Source organism: Pteropus alecto, unplaced genomic scaffold, assembly GCF_000325575.1.
Source record: "Pteropus alecto unplaced genomic scaffold, ASM32557v1 scaffold45, whole genome shotgun sequence".
Taxonomy (NCBI): domain Eukaryota; kingdom Metazoa; phylum Chordata; class Mammalia; order Chiroptera; family Pteropodidae; genus Pteropus; species Pteropus alecto.
The window spans coordinates 26,563,807-26,574,577 of record NW_006442491.1 but is presented as its reverse complement, the minus strand read 5'-3'; the positions used below and the strand labels follow the sequence as shown (position 1 = coordinate 26,574,577).

The following is a 10,771-nucleotide window of genomic DNA, read 5'->3' as shown; positions in this document are numbered from 1 at the left end:
GGACTAAGAAGTCGGGGGCCGCGAGATCTGAGCTCAGGTTCTAGCCTTGCCATGTACTTGCTCTGCTGCCTTAAGCCAGTGTCTGAACTTGCCCAAGTCTCACGTTATCATCTATTAAATTCGTGTAACCATGATGCCAGCCAAGTTCACTCTATCTTTGAACATTTAAATAAAATTGGCTCTTTCCTATTCCCAATCCTGTGGGAAAAGTCCACTTTTCCCTGCTTTCATATTCGCTTCCGAGGTCCAACTCAGGCTTTACTAGGAGGCAGCACGGGCATCATATTCCAGAAATGCCTGTGACCGTACACCGAGCATCACACATCCCCGTTCCTAAACCCCACCCGGCCTCCTCACCACTGGAGGGCAACAGCACATCCGCCCACCCTGATGCCCGAACCACTTTCTTCCTCTCTCTACCTTTTCTCTCACTCCTCTTTTCTCAGCTTTCATCCCATCCCCCAAATCATTCCTTCCTTAAGTTGCATAATTCAGCTGTCTCTTTAATGCCTCTTTCTAAAACCTGCCCTAAGCTTTTGCCTTCCACCCACCCTACCTGCCTCTGTAGATATTCTCCTAAACTCCCACCCTTCCTTCCTGGAAAGGAACTGTGATGTGGCTGTCATAAGGAAGTGTCCCACTTCATGGAGATTGCATGATTCACCTCTACGGAGAGACTAGATGAGAGAGAGATGTGCGAATGTGTTTGACGACAGTCTGCGTGCCTTTCCTCCTCCGTCCCTTGCTCTGCACCACGGCTTCACTCACCATCTATCTCCCTTCACTGGCCACAGTCGTAAAGCCATGTATATGTTTTGGGCTCTTTACAGAATCCGTTTAGAGAAATTTTATAATCACTGATCTGAAATTTAAAACTCATTCGGGTGACTCTTTTATATTTTTCCCTTAAAAATTCACTTCACATTTGGGTGGCCTGGGATTGGTCCCTCCCACCTCCCACCACCCACCCATGGATCAGAGCAACCCCGATAAGTAGTGTCCTTAATTTCTGACATTGTGATATTGCTTGGCTTTTCCACTTTATCAAAGTATCATTTAATTAACAAAAGGCATAACTAAGGTGCACCGAAATATGCTTTTACATTGTTTACTTCCAAAATAGGCCATATGCTAGTTTTCATTCAACTCATCAGCACACGTTTATTCCAGCGACTAACAAGCTTTCTGATTCTATCAGCAAAAAAAAAAGATGTTTAACAGTGGAGCTACCTTTGCGTTTGTTACATCTCACGTGTGAACTTACACCCCCAAAGGACAGCTTTTCATGGCCCAAATAGCTGTGGCGATCACTCGGTGGAATAATGTACGGCAGCTGTCCCAGGGCTGTCCACACAGACTTCACGACTTTCGGTTGGTTGAACTCATTCTGACAATAAATAACAAAAACTGCTCAGCTTTTCTAGAAGAAGCATGGCTATTTTCTAGATCAGCAGCAGCAACTGGACCAGCTTCCTCCCAGGTGTGGTCATCAGCACTGCGTGTGTCTACCTGCAGTGGCAAAGCTCCTTCGGGTGGTGATGGGCAGGGCACCCCTCCCCAGACGGTACTAGGATGTGAGGTGGGAAAGGGCTGTTGGTCCGGGCTCCAGGCTATAGGATTCAAATCGATTCTTGGAGACAGCCGTTTTCGAAAGTTTTACATCTAAGGAAGAAAATAACCAAAGTTACACTGAATGACGTGTGGCCACAGGTCGGCTGGTTCCTCATGGTTTTAGAGAGTTGTGTGGGCTCCCGTGAACTCCCCGTTTCCAGGGTCTTAAGAAACCATAAGCCCCCATCCCCGGGATTTCTATAAACTGCTGATGTCCATGTGTTCATGGTCTGGCCCCTCAGACCACATATGTGGTCTCTGCTCCATTTCTGTGTCACCCAGGGAGCCAAGCTCAGTTCCATGCCATGCACACTGAGCACTGTACAAGTTATGATAAATTTACCGAACATTTGGGAAGTGGGGAAGGGGGTCACATGGCACGGTGATTCACCTCTGACCCCTTTCACTGGTTCCACTCCACTGCCAACCCCCGCTCCCATCTCCCAGGTCTCTCCCACAGACAACCCACGGGTCTCGCTCCTTTCCCATGCACGGCACTGTACCCCAACAGCTCCCCAAGCTGGCCGATCAGGAATTTTCACAAGAGCGGTCAGTCCTTTGGGTATTATCCTAAAGAGAAATGTTCATAAGAGCTATTAAGTAGAGGGAAAAAAACAACTTCCCTTCATCTATCTTGTTTGGGGGACCCTCCCCGCCCCCATTGCCTATTAATTACAGCTCACTTTTACTGAGTCCTCACTAGTTAGAGATCCCTGTGCTACGTAGACACATTAAGGTTCACAGCCACTCATAACTCGGAGAAGCTAAAAGACTTGGCCAAGTCACTCAGCTAGAAGGTGACAGTGCTGGGATTTGAATCCAGGGCTCTTCAAGAGGGAGCCCCAGGACCTTTTGCCACACCGTCTACAGAGCCAAAAGGGCGGTGCCCTTTGAGGCACAACCCCAGCACTTGGACACCAGGACGGCCTTGAGCTAAACCGTAGAGGACATTTCTTGTTGGTGAGAAGCATTTCCGAGCCCCACAGGGTCACTGGGAACAGAACACGTGGCGTCCCCCTTCCTTCTCCTGTTCCCTATGGCTAGAATATGCACGACATCCTGGGCTGTGAGGAGACCCCGATGCCCCTTGACAGCTAGAACACATCTGCCCACCCATCACCCGGCTGAGTGTCACCCAGGCCACTGCTGATGCAATCTCACGAATCAGGGAATGGGCGTGAAAGGGTGGCTCCGATTCAAGATTAGAAGGACCCAGCAACTTCCCCAGCCCTCCGGGCATTATGAGAGAGTGACCTGGAAAATCGAATGTGGAGAAGTATCCCAAGTATAGGAGTCTCGTTTGAGGCACAGTAGAACCTATTAGCTTGAGAAATTGGTCTGGAAATTTTATTAAAAGAGACAAATCATTCTCCAGACTAAAAATATTAGGGGTAATAGATTTTCTCTGATGCCTCAGACCCATGTACCTCATGCCACAATCACAGCCAACCTCTGGCAAGGCTAAATTCAATGCAGGTGATAAAGGCGAGGAATTTTTTTTTTTAATGGGCAGTTTTGATGAATTTCTCAGGCCAAGCATAGACTTACCTGTCCCAGAGCCTCATTATTGGAAAGGGGACAGGGTAGAAGAGGCAATGGCAAAGAGAAATGAAGCTCAAATTCTGGATTCGTCATTACTGCACAACTCAGCAGATGATTGTCCAGCCACAGAGGCCCCTGTGACCACTCAGCAGATGATTGTCCAGCCACAGAGGCCCCTGTAACCAGCCCCCGACCACACACACACACACGCATTAACATGTACACACACACACACACACACACACACGCATTAACATGCTCAATTAACCCCCAATGGAGGTGCTGGGAAAGCAAGCACCACTGCAGTATGAAACTTAACCTTGCACATCTTTGCTATTTAAGACAGGTGGTAGGAAGAAGAATCAACTTTATATGTCAGCTATTAAAATATTGTTACTTTTGTTGAGCACTGATAGGTTCAATAGTGCTATGAATCGCTGGGATTTAATGGGTGCTTGTTCCATTCCTGGCACTGTGCTAGGGACTTTGTTCACGTGCATTATCTTCTTTATCCTCTCAACAAGCTGAAAGTTGGCAAAGTTTCTCTGTGAAGGACCAGATAAGAAATATTTTAGGTTTCGCAGGCTATGTGGTCCCTGTCGCAACTACTCAGCTCTGCCATTGTAGCTTGAAAGCAGCCACGGACAGTACATAAATGAATAAGGACAGCTGCATTTCAAAAATAAACCGTACTTACAAAATCAGAGCCAGCCAGGTTTGACCTGTGGGCCACAGTGTAAGCAATGTTATCCCTAAGCCGGAATTTGGATTCCACAGCCAAGAAGGTGGGAGATACGTGCTTTTCTCTTTCCTACATCCTCCCTCCTCCTGGCTCTTCTATTCTGGTTCTAGCTCTGGAGGAAAGGCAGAATAAAAGATGTTTGGCATGTAACTATCCAGGGTGAGCTGGCTGTCAACAAGGGGACCTCAATCGTTTCCATGAAAATCCTGCATTTGTAGCAGCTGAGACGGCCACCCACCAGATTTCCGTGGGGCACCTCAGACAATCTAACTCCTCGTCTGCCAGCTCAGTGTAGGCTGTGGCAGACCCCACTGATGACAGATACAATCCCAAGCTGCTGTCAGGAGCCTCGGTGGGTCTTCGTGAATGTCAGCTCCATCCTCTGTGCACCCCCATGGCTTGTCCATGCTGGGGTGATCCCTGACATGCTTGCATCCCCAATCTTAGCTCTCCACTATGTCCCAATTATGAGGCCTGAACACCTCGACAGTATCCACCTCCGTGCCCCTTGGGAGCCAGAAATTTGAGGAAGCATGCTCTGCCCGTCTCTGAGCCACGACCCCTGCCACCTCCCTCAATATTCCTTCTCCATCTAAAGTCATCTAATGGCTCAGTGGATACAGAGGAACGAAGGATCTGTCTCTCCTCCTTGATGATACTATAAACCTGAAGAACAATTTGTGATCTTAGCCCAGGGTTTCTCAGTCTCTATACTATTGATACTTGGGGCTGGATTACTCAGGATGGAGGCGGGGGCACTTTGTGCTGGAGGATGTTTAGCAGCATCCTGGCCTCTACTCGCTAGATGCCCATAGCAACCCCCAGGTGTGACAATCAAAAATTTCTCCAGACATTGCCAAATGTCCCTGGGTGACAAACAAACGAAACTCTCTGGCTAAGAACCATTGTCTTAGGTTGAGGTCAACCGTTGCCTCTGCTGTCAGCTATAGGTTCTAATTCCCAATTAATTCCAGAAAACCAGGAAAGACCACAGGCAAGATCTCACATATTACATTACCCTTTGGTACAAGGTGAGCATAATTGTCCCTCTTTTACACATGAGAAAACTAAGGCCGGGGTCGCACAGCCAGGAAACAGCAGAGCCTAGGTTTGGACCCAAGCCTGTCTGATGCCAAAGCTGATACATATTTTAAAACTGCTCACAATCTGATCGAGAAACGAACATTGTGAAGGTTTTCCTGGAATGGAGAAGTTTGCCACGATTCACATTAGTGAAAAGGGGACTAGAGACTGTACTTGCCCTTCCCTTGGAGCGTTCCATCTAATTGTGACAGCAGCAGATCGAGGTAAATATTATTCTCCCCATTTTACAGATGAGGAAACTGAGGTCCAGCAAGTCTAACAAATGGTGTGAAATCATCTTGGCAAAGATTTTTAAGGCCTGTATCTCTGTTCAGAGCTTTGCCTTGTCAACATCCCCCACTGCCAGAAAAAATTGGGTGGCTGCTCCCCAACAAGGAAGCTGAGTCTAACTTTCTACCTGAGACTCTACCTCTCTAGCCAGACAATAGGAAAGGCTCCGTGATTAGTGAGAACGACACCCCCTGTCCTTGGCCTCTTCTTGTGACCTCTTTCCTTGCCCCAGCTCTGTATGCAGTACTGGCCCGAGAAGACCTCTGGGTGCTATGGGCCCATCCAAGTGGAGTTTGTCTCCGCAGACATCGATGAGGACATCATCCACAGAATATTCCGCATCTGTAACATGGCCCGGGTAAGCGTGCGGCCGCCATGGCATCTCGTGCCCCTCCTCCCCAAACAGATGGAGGCACACCGGCCCCGAGTCTGTGCTGTGCTCTCCCCATCATCTCATCTCGTCCTTGGGAGGGCGATGCCTCCGCTGATTCCAGCTCCAGGCCCGGCAATGGCTCTGACACACAGAGACACATGGGGCAACATCCAGTTCACCATCTGCCTGTTTCCTGACACACTTGCTGCTGTGTAGACAGAATTTCTCAGAAATTAGCACTTTCCCACTGTGTCACAGTGTTCTGGCATGAGTCGATGCAGCCCTTTAATTGGATCCAGTAAGCTTTGGGCTAGACCCTGGGAACACCACCAAAATGAAACATAATTAGCTGCTTCCGTGAGGAATTCACTGGCTGGGTGGAGGAGAACTGGGTGGGAGGGAGCAGGGGAGTAACCTATGAGATGGTGGCTGATTAAAGTGGCTCTGGCCTTTACTGGTGACCGAGGATGAACAGAACTCCGTCCCGGACCTCAGAGTCCGCTATCGAATGGAAAAACGAGATGTGTCCTGGCACATGAACCCCAAGGAGGGACGTGAATTCTGCCTGGTAGAGTCAGCGCAGACTTTCCCTGGAGAAAGGGACATTTGAACTGGGTTTAGAAGACAGAGTGGGTGTTCTGCAGGTCAAGGATAGGGGGCAGGGGGCTCACGGCAGGAGTATCAGTGTACATAAAGCTGTGGAGAGGAGTAAGGCTCTCCCCATGATGACATGGCTCGGATCCCATGTAGTCTGGCTTCCACTACAGTGCGGCAGCCCCCAGGGCATTTGGAGGGCTGGCACCCCCCAGCTTCCCCGCTGAACAGCCCTAACACCCTCTCTGTTCTCAGCCACAGGATGGGTATCGTATCGTCCAGCACCTCCAGTACATTGGCTGGCCCGCCTACCGGGACACGCCCCCCTCCAAGCGCTCCCTGCTCAAAGTGGTCCGACGGCTGGAGAAGTGGCAGGAGCAGTATGATGGGAGGGAGGGACGCACCGTGGTCCACTGCCTGTGAGTACTGTGGAGGGGTCCCCAGGGCCACAGGGTGGCGGGTGATAGGGCATTCTCGAGGATGCCACTGGCCACAAACACCAGTCCTAGGCTTGCCTGGCCGTACCACACCTCAACACCCCTTAAAGCCCAATGGGAGTGCATTCAAGGAGCTACAATCCTTTAAGAGATTGGGGTGGCCAGTTCGTTGCCCTGAACTAACACTATATATTTACTGATGCGAAACTCGGCGGCCCTTCCACAAACGTGGGGGGTGTGCATACTGCTCCCCAGGGCTCCCGCAAGGGAGTATAAGCCCCACGCTCCAACAGGAGGCATAATATGTCCTGCCAGTCACATGAGAGCTCAGGATGAAGTGGGTTCCACTGACTAGATCCAACTCTATTATTCCCTGAAGAAGAGAAAGAAGAATGGGGAATGCATTGATTACGTGAGCTTGATGCCAGACGATTTAAATGAATCACCTCGTTCCATCTGTGAGGTAGACATTATGTGAGAAGACAGAGCCACAGACAGAGAAAGGAATCAGGCAGGGAAGAGAGGAGCTTTGATTTTAAGCCAAGCTAACGTGACGTCCGTTAACCCACACCGCCTCTGACTGAAGCAAGGGACTCACCCACCATGTCTGCCTGTCGGGGCATCTATTGCTATGGGCAGAGTAGGAAGCCCGTGACATGGGGAGCCTGAGGGGGATGCACTGCCCCGACAGGCTGACCAGTGGATGTGAAGGCCCCTGGGAACGCTTTCTCCCAGAGCGCAGTAGGCAAAGTCCAGCTGTGTTTATACTTCCATTATTGGGGTGAACTGGAGGCTTCACCTCCTGTCTTAGAAAGGGCATAGCTGGGGCACAGGGGTTACCAGTCCCAACAGATGCTGATGTCATCTGCAGGGTGGAGGTCAGACCCTTGGAAGACTGTGGCTGACAAACTATTGTCAAAGAAATCACTTAATTTTGTAAGCCTCCGTATCCTCATCTGTCTAATGGGGATGTTGGATTAGCTCATCTTAAGACCCTCTGAGTGCTCTGAAATATTTAGAAAATAAACACGATTTATTTACCAAAATACAGATTCGCAAGATCCTGGCAGCAAATATGCAAATATTCTAAATGTCATTACTTCAAAGAGTATGTGTCAGAGTCTACCACAGGAGCATAAAGTGACCTCGAAGAAGGATTGTGCAGAGATCTCGGACCCAGAATAAATTGGTAGCCAAAGCAGCTAGGTGTGGAACATCTGATTCACAGTCATTCAGTCTGCTTCTTAGAATGTTAAAATGATTTGGGAAGACGTGACAGAGAGGGCCTCCCTCTTTTAAAATGTTGCGTTAAAGGAAGATTGAAACACGGTCTTGCTTTTTTGCCGAGTAAAGATTTGTGGAGCCAGTAGAGGCATTAATAACACCTTACTAAATTCAAAATTGAGTTCCGTTTTTCCAAAACCAGCTTATCATTCCCACTCTTTCAAATAGGTGGTGCACGCACATGTCAGAAAAATTAGAGAAGCTAGAGGGAGGTTACGAGCGCGCGCGCGCGCACGCACATACACACACACACACACACACACACACACAGAGCTTAAGGGCCACCACCTATAGCAATCCTCCCTTTCCAAAGGATGCAAAGCACAGACTGGAGTCCAGGAAGATGCTGTGAATTGTTACATGTCACGTTGGTGACGTCAGCCAAGCCAAGCTGGCTCTGCCACATTCCACAAACTGGCGACTGGTTCCCTGCCAGCTACCCCCTGCTCCCTCCAGTTCCCTCCCACACATTCAAGGAGCCCCAGCTGTGGCACAGAACCACACCCATCCCAGTGGGGTCTCACTCCACTGAGCCTGTTCCTTTGCAGGAATACTTTTTTATCTGAGTCTCCCCTAGCCAAGATGACCAGCAGTTTGAACCAAAGAAAGTACAGGGGTGTCCTTCTATCAGCAGGGACTATGGCATTTGTGGGGGCCAGAGACTCCAAAAAAGATATGGAGATGTAGGCGCTGGCCAGTGAATGGAGACCAACTGTCTGTACCTGAAACATCTGGTCATTGGATGTCCTGTAGACATAACATCTGAGAGACGGACTGAGTGCCTTAGTTTCCATCCAGATGTTCTTTAGACACAGACCATTACATGAAATCATTAGTTGCTCTTGGCAACACGCCCAGGAGTTCCAAATCAGGCAGATTCCTGAAGGGACTTCCCGTAAAGCGTTGAAGGGTATTACCATGAAAAGTGACTTATGGAGCATCAGAAAGAAGGAGTGACAAAGAGATGACCCTACCAAGAGTCCTCTGCCTCTACTCTCCAGATCCGTAGGGTCTTGTTTAAACCAGAGTGTACAAATAGAGATTCACTGCTTCAGGATATAGCATCTCAGACCCACCCCGGCCTCCGCCCACAAGGCCTAGGCTGGCTGACCCAAGGCTAAAAGAGAAGTCTCTGGTACTGCTGTCCTTTGTGGATGCGAAGGACTGGGAGGGAAATCACATGCAACCTCCACTGGTGTCATCGGATGTGTAGGAGGACCCAGAGCAAAAGCTTTTGGACAAGGATGCAGGCGCCACGTGAACAGAGACACCATGTGGCCTGGAAGGTTGGCTCAGCGGCCAGGGGTGATGATAACATGCTCCTAGAACCAAAGAAACATCAAGCTAAATAAACTCTCAAAGCTCATCTAATCCAACCCCGCTATTATGTAAATGGAAACTTGGGGCTCAGACACAGAAAGTGACTTACCCAAGGTCAAAAGCAGGTTCATGGCACGCATGGAATTCAAACTATAGCTCATGACTCAGGCTAAGGCTTTTGCCATTGCCTTACCTTGCGTTTGCCAGGGCACCCGCTCCTCATCACTGCTGATGTGGCTTTAGGATCAGCAGGTCCCTGGGGTGTACCCCGGGATCTGGCTTACCTCTTCACTCTGTGTTTAGAAATGGGGGAGGCCGCAGCGGAACCTTCTGTGCCATCTGCAGTGTGTGTGAGATGATCCAGCAGCAAAATATCATTGACGTGTTCCACATCGTGAAAACGCTCCGTAACAACAAGTCCAACATGGTGGAGACCCTGGTGAGTGTCCCAAGAATTATTCTCCAATAGCCGGCAGGTGACTCTAATTCCCGTGGCCTGAAAAAAACAGCATCAAATAGTAAAAACGCTCAACATCTGGGTGCTTACCGAGCACCTGCAGTCCACACCCTTTGCCCACTCTGCTACCTGCTCTGCTTCCCTCCCTCCCAGCCTCTCACTTCTCTTTCCTACAGGGCAGTCCAAATATTAATCCTGGTACACCCCACTCTGTTTTACTTTCTGCCCATTCTTTAGGAACGTACCACCAATTCAGGCTTAGAGGAAGGGATTCTGGATTAGTAGAGTGTGAACTCCATTTTCAATTCGGTCCAATCCTATTCTAATTGCCTTTTACAGTATAAAGTATTGGCATAGGACACTGTGGCGAAAGGGAAGGAAAGAGACTGGGCAGGCAAAGCCCCAGCCGATAAGACCTGATGCGGTGATGGAGATGGACCATACGCCAGGAACTTTAACACGAGTCTTTAAACCTACTCTAAGTGTGGTCCTACTCAACATCTGGTCCACAGACCAGCAGCACTGGTATCGCGTGGGAGCTTGGTGGAAATGCAGAACCCTGGGCCCCCCTCTTGAATCAGAATCTGCGTGGATAACTTTGAGTTAACTGTTCACATCATGTAGACAGCTTTCTCCTAAGTCTGTATCTCTAAACTAAACGCGTTTTCCCGTTCCTTTTTATTTCTCCCTTGTCTCCCCTTCTCCCTCTCTGCCTCTCCTCTCAGGAACAGTATAAATTTGTATACGAGGTGGCGCTGGAATATTTAAGCTCCTTTTAGCCCGATGGGACAGGAAACCTGCCGGAGTCCAGAGGCGGCTGCAGCCAGGCCCCCTTTTCTGTGGATGGCAGGGACTGGGCTCAGGGGCTACGAGGCGGCACCCTGCCCAACTCCAAGGAGAATCCTGGTGGTCCTGTGGTCGCGGTGGGCTCTGCACCTTCTGAGGGTCTCCTATAGTTGTGGGGGATGCGGCTCTGAAAGGCCCAGGCTTCCCTTCCACACCCAACCAGCCACAGCCACGGGCCTCGTACCCATAAC

General features: G+C 49.6%; 1 protein-coding gene across 1 annotated transcript in view; it reads left to right on the top strand.

Annotated features, from left to right (window-relative positions):
• Positions 1 to 10,513, top strand: part of PTPRT (protein tyrosine phosphatase, receptor type T) — a 675,700-nt gene extending 665,187 nt beyond the window's left edge. Inside the window, exons 28-31 of the mRNA XM_015596894.1 lie at positions 5,502 to 5,627; positions 6,492 to 6,655; positions 9,581 to 9,716; positions 10,460 to 10,513. Coding sequence (XP_015452380.1) covers positions 5,502 to 5,627; positions 6,492 to 6,655; positions 9,581 to 9,716; positions 10,460 to 10,513 — 480 coding nt within the window. The remainder of the gene's footprint in view (positions 1 to 5,501; positions 5,628 to 6,491; positions 6,656 to 9,580; positions 9,717 to 10,459) is intronic.
• Positions 10,514 to 10,771: the final 258 nt, after the last annotated feature.